Source organism: Eleginops maclovinus, chromosome 1 (genome assembly GCF_036324505.1).
Source record: "Eleginops maclovinus isolate JMC-PN-2008 ecotype Puerto Natales chromosome 1, JC_Emac_rtc_rv5, whole genome shotgun sequence".
Lineage (NCBI taxonomy): Eukaryota > Metazoa > Chordata > Actinopteri > Perciformes > Eleginopidae > Eleginops > Eleginops maclovinus.
The window spans coordinates 25,325,602-25,342,732 of NC_086349.1; the positions used below are offsets into that span (position 1 = coordinate 25,325,602).

Sequence of the window (17,131 nt, forward strand, 5' to 3'; positions counted from 1 at the left end):
GACTATTTAAAGAAACTTCTGGAATAAACTTGATCACCTTCCGACACCCCTTCCTCACCAATAAATAACCTGAATAATAAAAAGACCCATTTCATCATCATTTAGATTATAATAAGGATCTGCTTTCAGTCGTGACTTTCCCCAACAAACCTCAACTGTTTACCAAGTGAAGTCATAATGTATAGAAGTCTATGAAAAGATTGCCCTACTGATGGCTTGTTTTATTACCTCAATAATGAAAGGACCAATTTCAGAATAAGTTAGATCATCATAATCGATGATCTGGATTCAGTTGTGGCTTTAAAAGAAAATCCCTGCAAAGCTCATCGACAAACTTCAACTGTTTTCCAAAATAAGGCAGATTGTAGAAGTCTATGAAAAGTTATCCTACTGATGGCTTGTTTTATTACCTCGATAATGAAAGGGCCCATTTCAGAATCATGTAGATTGTCTAATCGATGATCTGGATTCAGTTTTAGGTTTTTTCAAAAACGTCTCGGCAATTCGCCTCGACAAACCTCAGCTGGTTACGACATCTAATTTAGATTGTATAGAAGACTATGAAAAGATTCCCCTATGGCTTGTTCTATAACATCAATAATAAAAAGTTCCATTTCAGAATAATTGAGATTGTATAATGGATGATCTGGATTCAATTCAAAACGTTTTGGCAAATTGCATCTGAAAAACCTCAACAGGCGGTCAGATTGTATAGAAGTCTATGAGAAAATTACACTGCTAATGACTTGATTTATTACAACACTTTTTCTTATATATTTGTTTTGTCCCAATGGCTAGTCTTAGGTCTTCTTTAGAAAAGCATAATGTTGATTTTGTATATTATGGTCACAGTAAAGCAGGGTATGCTTTAGGGGTGTTTTTATCTCACAACTCAAACAACAGCTTTCAGTTCATGAAAGTCTATTTTAACAACATTGAAAAGAATACCTTCGAAGCATTTGGTTAGACTAAGCTCCACCTTCCTGTGTCCCAAAAATAACAAGATGGCGATGGCCAAAATGCCAATCATTGGGTCTGTTATGCTAATTGCATAGTGGAAGCGGATGGACACCAGAATTCTTTCAAATTGAAATTCTTTTGCCGGTTTTCTCGAAATTCAGTTACAAATTGCAATTGTTTTAATTGAAATCCTAACTTGCGATACTTCAGGTAAGTGAGAGAATACTTTTGATATAATTTAGGGCTACTGACGCTTTAACAAGTGATAAAGAACAGGTGGAAACCAGAGAGAGAGATTCATGGAGAGCTGGAGGAACAGAGTGTTTCAGGAGGTTGGTGATGTTGTTCTCATTAGTAGTGATGAGAGCTCGCCCCTCTGATACAAACTACTGAACAGACCACCTCTGTTCGCTAATGAAGCCACACACACACACACACACACACACACACACACACACACACACACACACACACACAGACACACACACACACAGACACACACACACACACACACACACACACACACACACACACACACACACACACACACACACAGGGACGACTAGACCACCATTGGTCATGCGACGTCTCTAGGACAGACTGGATGGGAACCAAATGTTACGTAACAGAAAGTTCACAGGTTCGAGTCCCACATCCACCCATTAGGTAAGTCCATGCCTCACATTCACCTCTCACTGTTAGTGCCAGACCAGGCCAAAACATGGGAGAAAAATTGGTCAGATTCTCTAAAACCATTCAGGAAAGAAAACATTCAATGGGAAAGGTTGGCCAAAGTGAGTTTTACAAGGAAGATAATTCATTAAAACACTCATTGAGAGTTTGTCCATCATGTGGTTCTGCACAGATGGAAGATAGATGACAACAATTGCAGATTTTCAAATCAAAATCTCGTAGTTGGCTTTAAAACACCTCTCCAAATATGTCTCCTATGGAGAAATAGAACCACCTCAGCTCATTAGACACTAGCCACTCTGTGAGTTTGTTTATAAGTGAAAGACTTTGATATTCCTTATTTTAACACTCTGACCACGGCGGCACATGGTACTGATTTTAAATGACCATGCCTTTATTTGGGAATTTGGAGAAGGTAAAAACTGTGAGAAAGTTTCAGTAGAAGTGTTGAACCTCTCACTCAGCATGTGAATCCAACTGATATCAAGCACTACTTGTCTACAAGTGTGTGTGTGTGTGTGTGTGTGTGTGTGTGTGTGTGTGTGTGTGTGTGTGTGTGTGTGTGTGTGTGTGTGTGTGTATCGTAGCCCTCTCATCAGCAGCATATTGTGTGTGTTTCTCCCTGAACACAGGCTCAATGAACACAAACTAATCTGACCTGAATGTCTCACACACACACACACACACACACACACACACACACACACACACACACACACACACACACACACACACACACACACTGACACACACACACACACACACACACGAGTACAATGTTGGTTTTGTTCTGTGGGAAAACTGATGAGGGAAGGAGGGAGTGGAGAAGAGGGGGGAGGAAAAGGGGGATACTGTTGCCATGACAATGTGCATGGGGTCCCCGATGGAGCTCTAGGTTGACTCTCACCGGGAGCGAACACACACACACACACACACACACACACACACACACACACACACACACACACACACACACACACACACACACACACACACACACACACACACACACACACACACACACACACACACACACACACACACACACACACACACACTGGTGGGACCACCTTGTACTGCAGACAGGAAACACTGAGGCCTTCTTCTTTGTTGATTGGTATAAAAGTAGTCCTACACACACACACACACACACACACACACACACACACACACACACACACACACACACACACACACACACACACACACACACACACTCTTACTTCACACTGTGAAAGAAAAGTTTTACCCACTTGTTGACAAGTAGCACAGAGGAGGAAGAGGAGGGAGGGGCTGAGGACGAAGAAAGGATGGATGAAGTTTTTATCAGTGCGATCACGTTAGAGCTCAATGAGCAGCTTCTATTTTCTCCTCCTTTCGGGTCTTTTTTTGTCCGTCTGCTTTTCAATCTCTGAGAAAGTTGAGCTCCACTCGATTTTTTTATACTCTCCGCTGAACTGTCAATTAGCCACGAAAAAAGAATAAGAAGAGGAAGCCCTGTGAAGCATGAGAGTGTGTGTGTGTGTGGGATGTGACGTAATCTTCCTCTGGTGGCCTCAAGGTCCACATTTGTGTTGTGGATTTTAATTTGATTAAACAAATTAAATATTATTCATGCGGTCGAGGTACTAAAACATTAAGTACGGTGAAGCAGAAAAAAACACCCTACGTAACTTAACCAAATACACCTCAAATGTTTATCGTGAAATAACTACAAACTTTATGATAAATATGTTTCAAAATGAATCCAAAAAGAAGGATTTCATGTCTTAAAACTCAGGTATCAATAACTACATGATATAAAAGTACAATTCCAGAATTAAAAAAGGGAAGAAATGCTGAACAAGTTATAATGAATTAAAATACTAGCCTATATTATCATGTTTAGTATTTGCACTTGAGAGAAGGAGAAGGCATATGATGATAACAGTTTATAAAAGAGTTCAACAGATCTCAACGCAACACACACATTAATAAACTGGTCATTAATAACAGTTCAAATCTGACAGGGAGCAAACAGCAGGATTTGAACATTAAACTGGGCCAGCCTTCATCAACCAGTTAAACTGCTGAGCTCAGCAAATTGAGAGATGAGACAAATTAGTGAATCAGAACACCCCCCCCCCCCACCACCACCACCACACCGCACGCACACACACACACACACACACACACACACACACACACACACACACACACACACACACACACACACACACACACACACACACACACACACACACACACACACACACACACACACACACACACACACACACACACACACACACACACACACACACACACACACACACACACACACACACAGGCTTAGTGTGTATGTTTTTGTGTGTGTTGCCCCCTGCTGTCTCGTCAGTGACATTGCGGCTCTATAAAAACATCTGAAATTATTCGGATGGAAAAGCTGCAAATTAAAAGACAGTCATGAGACTCTGCTGTGTTTTTATATGTTGAATTCATGTCAAATTGTATAGAGTGTATGTTACCTGTGTGAATGAATACCAGTGAACACACATTTGGGAACTAAATACAAGCAGCCATTACCCGATGGAGCCAGTGCTCGGAACGTAAATACTATAAAATTAAGGACATTTAAGGATCTTTTATTCAATTTTTTGACGTATAAATGGTGCATTGTTTCCTTATTATAGGCAAGTTAGATCAGAGCGTTTCAAAGTAACACTTTCTTTTCCTGCCAAATGAAGCTCAGCGCTAATTCCACCAGGAAGACCGCCTCGTGTATTCTTGGCAATAATATAATATAAGTGTTTTTTATTCCTCCATGTTTTAATGATAATATTGTTAAAGCAATAAAATACCTATAAATACACACATACATTTCCTTTAATACATTGAATAATTCAAAGACAACAGTGTTGTTTCTCCGTAGTATTTAATTAGTATCATACACAAGCATGTTTCTATTAAAACACATCATATCAACTGAGTCAAACAATAACGTACAAACAGGTTCAAAGTGACGGCCGTCTGCGCGTGTTCTCTCTGCACGTACAAACACACACACGGAAAGGTCACAACGAAGAGAGGCGACAAAACCAGAGACACCCAGTCAGCCAATCAGATCAGACCTCCCATTAAGCTTAAACTCAACCAATTAAAGGATCAATTCGCTCCTTTTACTGACAGAAAATGAATGTTAGTTCTTGGTTTCTTCATTTGTTATTGGACCTAGATTTGATCACTAAACTCAACTCTTGCATTTCATTGGTTAGAATTAAAAAGATACCATTTTTAATTCTAACCAAATCAGAATTGCTTAGAAAAATGTATAACCCTTATCTGCTTTGAGAGATTTTGTGTTAGGATTTGAAGTAAAATAAAAGGCTTCTCGATGAATTTGAAACTAATTTCACTATTAGTCTGCTTTAAATAAAACAACACCTCATGTTTAAATGAATGAAGGCCATACAAAGACAGCTTTTTATAGTACAACAAGTCTTAGTAATTATCAATGGATTAGTATTTAAGAAGATTCCCTCAAAAGTCAAAGGTTTCCAGTTTCATTGGTTGTCATTTCATGTGGATTTTGTCCCGTTTTGGTGCCAACTTCTTAAAAAATCCCCAACATTTGAAGAAGCTTTAACCGTACAGTACGCTCATGAACCATCCTGCACGGGTTTAGTTTGTACGTGCAGAATCACAAGACGTCACTAGAGCATTTGCCATAAAAAGATCACGTGAAACTTTACAACACCATGACCTTAATCCAGTGGAAGAAAAGTAAGGTAAGCACCAAAAGTCATTATGTGATCCTTCCCAGACAACAGAAGCATGTGGAAAATATAAGCACATGTTGATCCGTCTGTTTATTGCACTGTGTTTAGTACATCTCATGTTGTGTGCTCACATTGCTTTCCTACATGTTAATACTCACGTCGATTCACCGGATTAAGGCCATTTTTGGGGTAAAATTCCACCAAAATAACCATTTATTTCATCAGGTCCCACAAATATACAATCCCTGCCCCCATGCAAAACAGAAGAGCCAATCAGAACAGAGCTCTAGAGCTTCACTCGCTCGGCCTGATCGACGAGTTCAGAAAACACCGGCAGCGGTCGCCTGCTCTGACGGCACGCTGGTAAACGAGAGGCTGAAGTTTACCAGCAAACCAAGACACAACACATTTAAACTTCAGGTCCAGTCTGTCCTTCAGTCAGATCCCGATGTGTTTTGGGAATAAAGAACAGATTAAGGCTTTTTTGACTCCACAGATGTTGCTAGTGTTAACAGGATTTCTCAAAACCGAGTGCTCGGCCAATCAGCAAACAGAAGTCATTTCCAACCTTCCATTCTGGGGATGCATCCATCGGTTTGTGTCACTTAAAATTGATGTGCTTTTTATTGTTTCCTAAGGGAATTAGTTGGCTTACTCCTTCAGATAAATGGTTTCAGGTGGAAAGGAAATAAGAAGCTTCCACTGTCGGGCTGAAGATGCAGCTTTAAGAAACCTCTCTTTCAATAAGGACTTATTCAAAGCATTGCAGGGAGTTGAAGCTGCTGTTGTTGAGGGGGTTAGAATTTGAATATTTTCAGGGGTTTTGATCTCAAACACTTGGGGGTTTAATCTTGGGTTGTTTGGGGATCCATCCTGCATGGTTTGGTTTTCTATCTTGAGTTGTTAGGTTTTGTTTCTTGCATTGTTGGAGTTTGATCTCGAATATTTAGGAGTTCCATCTAGCAATGTTTCAGGTTCGATCTAGCATGTTGTCAGGGGTTTAATCCTGCGTTAGAGGGGGTTCAATCAGCGTCCTTGGGAGCTTCCTCACTTTATTCGGAAGTTGGATATTGCATTTTTTGGGGAGTTTGAATTTGCATCTTCTAGAGCAGTTGCAATTTTCCCTTTGACTCATTTTATCATATTTCATCGATACCGAAAATATTCTTAATCTGCAGCCTTTGCAACCTCATAAAAACAGGCAGAGGGAGAACATTTCCAAACTCCACATTTGGAGCGTTCTTGTCTAAATATGGACTTTGAGTTTGGAGAGTACTTTGGCCAAAATGAAACCAGACAGACCTCATTTGGCCTGACAGTGTGAAGTGCATTCCCCCTATCACACTGACCGTTTGACCAGTCTCAAAGTACAGAACAACATACAGACAGGTCATGTTGCTTCCTTTTCCTGTTTGTTCTGCGGTCTGATTGGCTGCTGTCAGGACCAGGACGTGTCAGTACTTCAACAAGATCTTGCAAATGATTCAAATAGGAACATATAGGTAGTGCGAGAATGTAAGCTAAATGTTAATGAAGATCTTTGCATAAGTCCTAACATTTGACTTTGGAGGAGAAGCTTCGATCTGTTCTCTCTGGTATTTCTCTTAAAGCCTCCTCTTTATTTAATAAGTATATTTTGGACATAAAGCTGAAGAAACCTACTTGCTCTTGTTTTGCTAAAGTCGATGCCGTTTGATTTAAATGGATTACTTAACCGTCTAAAGGCCTAAATGCTTTAAAATGCTGCCATTCTCTCCAATGAAAACCCACAATCCTTTGCTCTCACCATCAGCTGGTGGTACTTAGACCAGCTAAATAAAATGGATGAAAGTCGATGTTCTTGTTTAGCGTCATTCAGGGTCTCACAGTCCAAATCCTGCCCGTAAACCACATTCCTAACGATGCGTTTATCATAAAGACAGTAAACACTGTTTGAGTGGAAGTCAATGGCTGACAATATCAAATAAAAATGAAACACATAGCTGGCCTTATTGGGTTTGAGAATGCATTATAACTGACAATGTACTACCGAGCTGGACACCAGTTGTTAATCCCACCCTCCATGATCTTTTTGAATAATCTAACCCCGCAGTTTCTCTTTCTAATCTTAATATATTATTTTAAAAAGGCAAAAACTGGGATGTTATTTAAACACAATGTCAAGGTTGTGTTTTCTTTTTTAATTTCCATTTGCAACATCAAGTTGATTGTCCGTATGACGGGTAGCACACTGAAAAGCATCGTTACTGAATGCGTTTTATTGTGATAGCCATTTTTAATTTTCAACAATAAAATCATCATATCTTTGACATTTAAATCCGTTAATACATGCACAAAAATGCACCATCTATTGTTTAAATATTGGCAGACAAAGACTTCCATATGTTGTCATTTAAAGACGGGATTTGGACCTTTTCTGTTTCTGTTGAGATTCTAAAGATATCCAGATTTCCTCCTGGTGCCGAGAACGATGAAAATGTGACAAGAGGAAAATAAAGGCATAAACACTTTTAAATAAATCGATTTTAAAATAAACATTTAATATGTGGGAGTTATAACGCTTAATTAATTACATCGCTCCATTTAATCCGACAAGATGTGTGTACGTTGCATTTGATCACATGACACCCCAGGTCCAATCAGCAGACGTCTCAGAGCAGAAAACACTGACTTGTGAAGTCAAAAAAATAAAAATAACAACAATATAAAACAATAAGAAATAAAAAGCTTATTACAGAGATATGAACAGAAACACATTTCTCCTTCTGCTGTTAGAGTACCACTTCCTTAAGTTCTGGACAGACCAGGTTATGTCACAATAAGAAGATTATTAACATTATTCTCATTATTAATATCTTACAAAACCAAAATCAACAGTGCAATAAAAAGGTTTTTAATCCCTCGCTCGGCGGGAGAGCGAGAGAGGCGGCGAAAAGGGGGCGGGGCTTGGCATCAAGGTAAGGAGGTAACATCCAAAAATAAGGAAGGAAGGAAGGATAGAGGGAACACAGAGGAGGACAAGCAGTTTACAACAGGCGAGAGGAAGAGGGGCTTTTCGGGATTATATAAATGTGAAATAATGGAGGTGTGGCTGGATGGATGGATGTGGAGGTAGAGAGGGGCGCTGGAAGGAGGAAAGGAGGCAAGGAAATCAACAGAGGAGGAGGAGGGAGGAAATGATGAAGGCAGATTTGTGGTTACTGTTGATGAAGGTGAGGGGGGGGATGCAGAGGAGGGTCATGGGAGGAAGATCCACACAACAGGCTCCAGCTCATAATGCTAAATGTGTGTATGTAAGGAAGGGCCTTCTTAACAGTTTGAGATTAAAAGTCAAAATGGACGATGTTTACAGACCAGGATGATTGTTTAGGATCCAAACCAGTTCATAAATACAAATGTATTCATGGAGGCCGTTGTGGAGATCTGTTCAGACGCACTGAGACCACTTTTTAGCATTAAACACTAAAAGTAAATTCACCCAAATTACTCTTTTATTTCTTGTATTGTTTGGGGGATAATCTACACACCTGACTGTCGACTGTTTTGACTTTTCAGGGAGTACTTTCTAGCGGAGAAACGCTCCCTATACTACGGTGTGTGTTCTGTAATTTGGGTGAAATAACACTTAAACTATTGTATGAATAAAGACGTATGTCGTATAAGATTTAAAATACTGTTAGTAACTACGGTTGAAATCGCAGTATTTCCGGAGCTTCGTCTCGTGCTTTTGCAGAAAAAACAACCTGCTGGTATTTATGTGTGCTTTAGTACAGAAGACTTCCGTTTGATGAAGTTCATTTAATGCTTCAAATTAACTGTCAAACTGTCACAGAGGCAAACATGGCTGCATGTCAGGGATTTCCCCTCTGTGTCATTTTCCATCTCAAAGATATTGAATGTATGAGGGAGAGTTGTCCTTCTATCACATGATTCAATGACTCTAAAGAAAACGTGCTTATTATTATTAGAGCCGAGACACATTTCTGATTCATTAGGATCAGGATGCGGTGTTTTAAATCGCATTTTATTTATTGCGGGAAATCCCAGAAAGTGTCAGGTTATAAATGATTTGAAACATGATTAGGTTTGTTTAAATTATGAAATGCCATCGGGAGGTTTTGGTGTCTGACGACCTTCCTGCTTCTGTCACGATGAAATACCTTATTCAATAAAATACTAAAATGAGGCATCAGTGCATCCATAGCTGTAGAGGAGAGAGTATGGAGGGGTGAGGAGGTATAAATACGATGATGGGGAGGAGGGGGGGTATGAGGGGGTTAGGGGGGTTTGATCAAAGAGCAAGTGTATGTATGTGTGTGTGTGTGTGTGTGTGTGTGTGTGTGTGTGTGTGTGTGTGTGTGTGTGTGTGTGTGCGTTAGGACAGGTGGGCATGGCCTGTTCTGTTGGGGGGCGTGTGTGTTCTCAGGAACTCCTCTTAGTCCGGGAGTGTTGGATCAACCACTGAAGAGTGATGTCTGCAGAGAGAGACAGAGGGGGCGTCAGACAGGAAGTGTGTGTGTGTGTGTGTGTGTGTGTGTGTGTGTGTGTGTGTGTGTGTGTGTGTGTGTGTGTGTGGAGAGAGAAACACACAAGAGGAAAAGAGAGAGAGAGTGAGAGGAAGAGAACTAATACGTGTTTTAATTCTGTAAAGCGTTTTTATTGTTTGGTTTAGTGTGTGTGTGTGTGTGTGTGTGTGTGTGTGTGTGTGTGTGTGTGTGTGTGTGTGTGTGTGTGTGTGTGTGTGTGTGTGTGTGTGTGTGTGTGTGTGTGTGTGTGTGTGTGTCGTACCGATGTTGTCTTTCTCCTTGCAGGAGATGGAGTAACAGCAGATCTCTCTGTCCTGGATGGCCGACAGGTTCCTGAGTAAACACAAAAACACACGATCAATTCCAGAGAAAGTCCGAGGGTAAAACGGTCGGCACGGACGACCTGTAATCTGCGATGATGCAACAGCATGTTTACCTACAGCCGCGTCAAGCCCAAACAAAGTGTGTCTGTCTCCTGATAGCCAAAAACCATGTGACCACAAACCGGTCACGTGACTCTGCTGACAAACTGTTTAACTGACACAGCTGTGAGTATTTCCATTCCATGCTTCTTTATACTTTTAGGAGGGAAGTATCATTTACTACTTCATGTTCCCCAGATAAATGATGAGGTATTATTAAAGATTACTGTAAAAAAAAACAGTAATTAGTTGAAATCTGAAACATATTGCATCACTTTATAGGTTGTTCTGTCATTGCATGATAAAGGTTTTACTATTATCCCGTTTAGCACATTCTTTCTTTTCCTCATTCAACATTTAACAGCAGGACTTTCACTGAGTATCTCAAAACAGTGGTATTACTACTTTGCTTAATTAGGATGCGAGTACTGCACCCAGAAGCAGCAAAATGTATGTTAAGCTAATGTAGGAAACTGTAAGTCTTAAAGCAAAAATGATGTTAAACTGAGCAAACAGCTGATCTGTCTCCATGACTATTTCTCTATCAAGATGTATTGTACCAGATATCATTGTCTTTTTAATATCATTTTACGTCACTGATATTAAGGTTCAATAATAGCATCAACCCCCTTTTCTCCAAGCTGTTCATTCACTGAGGCGCAGTGAAACCACACCGCAGCCAGGTCTTATACCAGCTAAACTACGGCAGTACGTGCTAAAATTAAGAGAAAGAAATCAGCAAGAAACAATAAAGCTATAAGGCAGTGAGACTTACATCCTCTCTATGAGCTCCTTCTCATCCAGAGCTCCTGGTAGGTCCCTCTTATTGCCCAGAACCAAAACCTAAAAGAAAGAAAAACACAGAAGGAGTAAACATCAGTTAAATACCAAGATAATACTAACTTTTGAAGATGCAAAAGGTCCAATGTTTGATTTGATTCCCTGCATATCCAAGGCTTTCAATCACGGAGGAAGGGACAAAGTGCTGAGGTCAAGAGACAGGCTTCCCCAACCATAATGATTTTATCACTCTGGGTTTTAAACGGCAACACTTTCACTTCCCTGTCCACAAAGATATGGGAGCAGAGTTTGTGTTGAGCTCCGGTTGGTTTCGCTCGGGTCAAATCTAGTCAAAGTCAGTGCGGTTCAGCCCTGAATCACACCGAGTCACTTTGTGCTTCGTAAGCAGCTCTGGAGATATCTGATCTAAAAAAAAGTGAACCTTAAATGCATCCAAGAAGCATTTCACAGGGAAATCCAATTATGTCACATTCTAGCCAGATGATAAAAGGTATGGCTTTTCAAAATAAAGTGTGTTCAGTAGAACTACATAAGTAAGCAGTCTGTGGAAACAGCCGTAGTCTGCCCTTTTCATTTTCTTGCCATAAAAGCATTTCAAGTTTCACTGAATGACAATAAGATTAGCAGTTGTTGTTTTTCACATTGAAGCACACAGGAAAAACAATCCTTTCTACATGAAAAACCAAACCATGCTGCTTTATCTCTGATGCGTTGACTTTTTTTAATGAGAGGTAATCCTACAGACACAGTTGTTTATTTTTAGGACAGCTCTGTGTAAGCACCCTGGAATTTTAGTGGCTCTAAAATGCAAAATACTGAACAAATTCTACATTACGGCTTTAAATCCAGTTAACTTTTTCCACCCGTTGGTTCAGTCGATTCAATCCCTCTGCTGGGTTTTTGTATTTTTTTATATGAGAAAAAGAATCTATAGGCCGTCATATAGCTCAGTGAGTAGAGCTGGCGGCCATATACTGGGGTTTGATCTCCAGGTTCGGTGGACTCAGGTTCGAATCCGGCCTGAGCATCAGGCTCCCCATTAATCACTGTCACTGTATTAAAGGGTTGCCCAAAAAAATCTATTTGGTTTAGTGTGTGTGTGTGTGTGTGTGTGTGTGTGTGTGTGTGTGTGTGTGTGTGTGTGCGTGTGTGTGTGTGCGTGTGTGTGTGTGTTTGAATCAGTGTGTTTTGGGCTCCTTACAGGAATTCCCTGCAGCTGCGGTTTGTCCAGCAGGTTGTGGAGCTCGTTCTTGGAGGCTTCGATCTTCTCTGGGTCTGCTGCGTCCACCATGTAGCTACAACAGGAAGAACACACCATTAAAACATCTGTGTATCATTTAAAACAGACTAAATGTCGTTGACTATCGGAAGAAGAATTGATTATACTTGGAGGAGAATTAGGTTTGTGACCCTTGCTCAATTTAAGAATAGAATACAAAGATAAAATGAAATAAATAGAACATACATGTTAATATACATGAGAAGCTAAAGTTAAAATGTGCAATTAGAAAAACATATACATAAACATATTGATATCTATTCATTAGAAATGGGCACATTGTTGTTCAATATGTACAACAGTTCATATTTTAAGATGTGTATGTTACAAAATATACACTAGAGTACTAATTAAGAACAATAATGAAGAAAACTACATTTGTATCTTGAAGTGTTACAGTAGAATACAGCACAAGTGTTTCAGTATTGCATAGCTGAATAATTGCACAGATCATAAAGCAAGCTAATGTTGAATGTCTCTGTCATTTCAGCACTATACCAAAGTATATTTAGTTATCATATCATGCTTATTCTGCTGAACTGGAGTAAAACATACTAATTGGAGTTGTAGAATAAGCTCACAGCCAATCAGAATCACTTTTACTACATGCAAAACCACTAGTGTAACCCTGACCCAATTACCCTGCAGCCTCTCTGTCCCATCGCACCACAACTGGGTTTATAAGACTGCAGAACTGCTCTCTCCCTATTCCTCATTTTCTCATAATTCGGGCAAACACTTGCCAATAAAAACAAATATTAGATTATTAGATTGAATCATATTCAGCTTTCCGTCTGTTTAATGTACTGAAGTGTGTGGAGAGATGTGCGTGACTGCTGGCTCATTAATGTCTCCAGTGATTTATATCGTGTTTGGTCCCAGCAGAGACCCCCAATCGGCCTCTTTAAGTCGACAGTAACCACAGTTTAGGAAGCCGGGACTTACACGATGGCGCTGACTCCTCGACAGTAACGCTCCCACATGCTCCGGAACCGAGGCTGGCCGCCGATATCCCACAACTGCAGACACAGGGAGAGCTCAGAGTTAGAGGAGGCTCCTCAGAAACAATAACTTGAGTTGCTTCCTCTGATTGATATATAAATAGCTCAGGGCTAATACCTGAGTAAAATCAGTTGTAAATCACTGTTTGGACATCATCCGTCACATGAGCTGTACACAATAAATATGTTGTAGTAAGTCAAAAAAAAAGCCTAAAGGGACTTAAAACCAGTTGTAATGTTAATAAACATCTGGATTATGCAGGTCTGGTAGATTTGATGAGTATATCTATTATATTATAAGCATAGTCTCTAAAACATATGAATATCCATGAATCGTTTTTAGAAAGAATTGTCAGAAAATGGCATTTTAAATTCTCAAATATGGATAGGTCCTGCTTTTCTCTGTAATTTGATATATTTCAGATTAGGACATAAAGACGACTTTAATGAACATCATCTTGGTCTTTGAGAAGCTGAGACGACATGACATTTTCACTATTTTCGGACATTTAATAGACCAATAGATTTATCATTTAAAATCGTTCAATTAGTGGATGATGAAAATGTGTATTATAATGTATAGCACTGATAAGGGGACTGGAACTACCAACCTTTATGGTGACGTTGCCCTTTGTGATCTTCCTCATGTTGAATCCAACTGTAGGAATCATGTCTTCACTGAACTGGCCCGACTGAAACAAACACACACACACACACACACTCCATTGATTTTGATGTCATGAGATATGTCGCAGGAATGTCGGTACGGTAAGGCCAAAGATACTGGGTTCCTGCTGAGGGAGGGGTTAGGATGGCAGCTGGGTTTCAGTCCAGCTGGAGTACCATTACTCGGCCCCCCCCCCACTCCCCTCATTTCCTGTCACCTCTTTAAAAAGGAATAAAAAAGGCTTATAAAGTTTATAGTTTGGACCTTAGCGCTCTAGCTCTACTATAAAAGATTGCTCTCAGTGCACTGAGGACAACATCTATAGAGAGACAGATTTAAGAGATGTTTATGTTGCTGACTAAAACACAGTAGAGATGAATGGAAATGATATATAGTGAGCAAAATGCTTTAATTCGCCAAGGTGAATTTAGAGACACGTATACACACATGCAGCAGGCCCAACATTTTGATTTAAATATCAGCTTTATGTTTATAGCTTCCTATGTTTATGTGTTTGAGGTGGTTTATGTATCGCATATTTGATATTGTGTATTCTTTAGATTCTCTATTAAACTACGTCTCATGTCTAGTGCCTGTTAACATGCTGCTGTGACAAAAGAATATGGAATGAATAAAGTATATTAAATCTAACCCCAATAAAATAAAACAGTAACAGTAATGCTCTTGTTTTCACTCCAAACTGCATTTGAGCTTTTAAATAGAAAGAACTGTGGGTTTTGGAATTCACAAATCCACATTAACTCAGTTCTTCCTGTTACATTCACTCAGACATGTTGGCCTGTTTTAAAAGCTACAGCACCTCACCTCATTTTACCCTACACATCAATAATTCCTAGCTGCACACACACACACACACACACACAAACTGAGATGTAGACATCCATATTGGAGGGGGAAAATTGGATCTTTGGATCTCTAGAAATTAAAACTGTGAATATTGGGCAATATAGTATTATGAAAGAGCTAAAATACTTATTTCAGCCTAAAAAATCCAGCATCATTCGAGTATTGTCTGCAGCCTGAAATGCATTTCATATTCTGAAAACATATATACATATATAAGCAAATATAAATAAGGAAAAGGGAAAATCTATGTTAGTGGGTCACCCAAAAAGTAATGGTGTGCATGGTCATCAGAGGAGGCGGATGTCGGACAGAGTGAGTCTAAGAGAGGGAAGGTCACTGACAGCAGGAGGCTGATCGATCCTCCATCACCAGACCTATAAAAACCCTTCCTCCGGCCTTCCCCTCCGCACCGGTGATGGGGAGTTAATGTCCCAAAAAACTGCCTTTCATTCCATTACAAACATCCCAATTGATGGTGGCGGTTAACACCATCCACCGGTGCAGATGTGAAAGCAGATATATATTTGATTTATCCCAAAGGTGTTAATAATTTTGTCCCAGCAGCAATCTTGACAAGCATTACACGAGTCAGAAATATAACATTAGTGGCAAGTATATAGAAATAAAATCAATTAACATTAGCAGCAGTGTATTTGACATCTCTATTAAATCTAAATAATACACAATATAACCAAAATATTGACTTCTCTACAACATAGAGTCTCACTAAGCGACAAGAATATATAGAAATAAACTACAGACACATATGACATTGGATTAAATACACATTACAATTGTGCAAAGTAGCAGACGTGCACATTATCTAGCTAATATTATTATATGCACTGGCTGCTACTTTTCAGGTAGTCCATTCCAACAAGTCTGTACGTTATTATGTAAATGTATAATTAGATTTATTTACCACTACCCTCTGCCACACAGTACTCCACAATGTTACGCTTACTTTTACTGCTTACTCATCTATTTTCCCAGATTTAGTTCATTTAAATAATATATGCATGCCTTTTTATTTAATAGTGTGTTATTTGTATTTCTCGTCTCCATCTATACTGCTGTAGCAATATAGATGTCCACTCTCTGGGACGGTTAAAGGAATTCTGATTTCAGAGGTTTCTGATTAAACAACACATCACAGCCGACATTAGAGTTAAGTGTTTAACAGTAACATCCTGTTTTTTCAGTGAAAAACACAGCTATCTGATACAATTGTGACTTATAAATCATATTAACTCATTCAGCAGCTTACAGTAGTCATACAGCCACAGCTAGCTGACCTCACCACTGCAGGATAACAATGGATGCAGCCAGATGCTAACTGACAGCTGGCGCTAGCATAAAAACCACCCTCCACACTCACCGCTATCACATTGACGAAGGTCGTTTTCCCGGAGTACTGCAGCCCCACCAGGGTCAGCTCCATCTCCTCTTTCCAGAAGAGTGCCTTGAACCAGTCCAGCAGTTTGTTGATTAGCGCTATCATCTTGTTAATCGTCTGATGCTAATGCTAGCTTTGGTTGCTAAGGCTAGGTTGCTATGCTAGTTTGCTATGCTAACGCCCCAACTGCCTTTTTTCTTGGGGACGCTGACAGTTGCTGTGACAACCACCGACGGTTACAGCAGAACGGACGACACCGACAGGCTCTGTGTGAACCGAGTATGATGTTAAAAGAGTCGGTGTTTTTAGGCTCTAATGTCCGCTGTGTGATTTCGGCTTTCTGTGATGTTTACTAGCTACGCCTTTTCCTACCAGCCGCGTCAAGTCAGATGTTATACGTAACATCACATCCGGTAGACCCTTTCAGAATAAAATCAGTACCTTATCAGTCAAAACAAGAAGTACTCAGATCTTGTACTTGAGTAAAAGTAGAAGTACTCAGATCTTGTACTTGAGTAAAAGTAGAAGTACCAGAGTGTAGGAATACTCTATTACAAGTAAAAGTCCTGCATTCAAAATGTTACTTAAGTAAATGTAGAAAAGTATCATCACCAGAAGTTAAAGTAGTCATTGTCTGATTGGTCCATTTCAGAATAATATTTCTGATATGTTTTATAATGATTGATCATTAAAGTGTTCTCAGAGCTGGTAAAGGTGCAGCTAGTTTGAATGGCTTTGTATACTGCAGGGTAGCAGCTGGA

At 39.7% G+C, this 17,131-nt stretch overlaps 1 protein-coding gene across 1 annotated transcript; it reads right to left on the reverse strand.

The window, feature by feature from the left end:
• Window positions 1-4,550: 4,550 nt before the first annotated feature.
• On the reverse strand, window positions 4,551-16,749 carry LOC134865025 (ADP-ribosylation factor-like protein 8A). Its single transcript, XM_063884410.1, has 7 exons — window positions 16,353-16,749; window positions 14,052-14,132; window positions 13,385-13,458; window positions 12,362-12,455; window positions 11,135-11,202; window positions 10,200-10,270; window positions 4,551-9,886 (listed from the first exon to the last, which is right to left on the reverse strand). Exons 1-7 carry the CDS (start codon window positions 16,473-16,475, stop codon window positions 9,834-9,836), a joined length of 564 nt encoding a protein of 187 aa, XP_063740480.1. The 5' UTR covers window positions 16,476-16,749; the 3' UTR covers window positions 4,551-9,833.
• Window positions 16,750-17,131: the final 382 nt, after the last annotated feature.

Coding starts and splice junctions, on each gene's coding strand:
- LOC134865025 (XM_063884410.1), bottom strand. CDS start 16,475: ATGATAGCGCTAATCAACAAACTGCTGGACTGGTTCAAGGCACTCTTC. Junction 11,203..12,361: donor CGCAGCTGCAGGGAATTCCT/GTAAGGAGCCCA, acceptor TCTTTCTTTTAG/GTTTTGGTTCTGGGCAATAA. Junction 10,271..11,134: donor AAGGAGCTCATAGAGAGGAT/GTAAGTCTCACT, acceptor GTGTTTACTCAG/GAACCTGTCGGCCATCCAGG.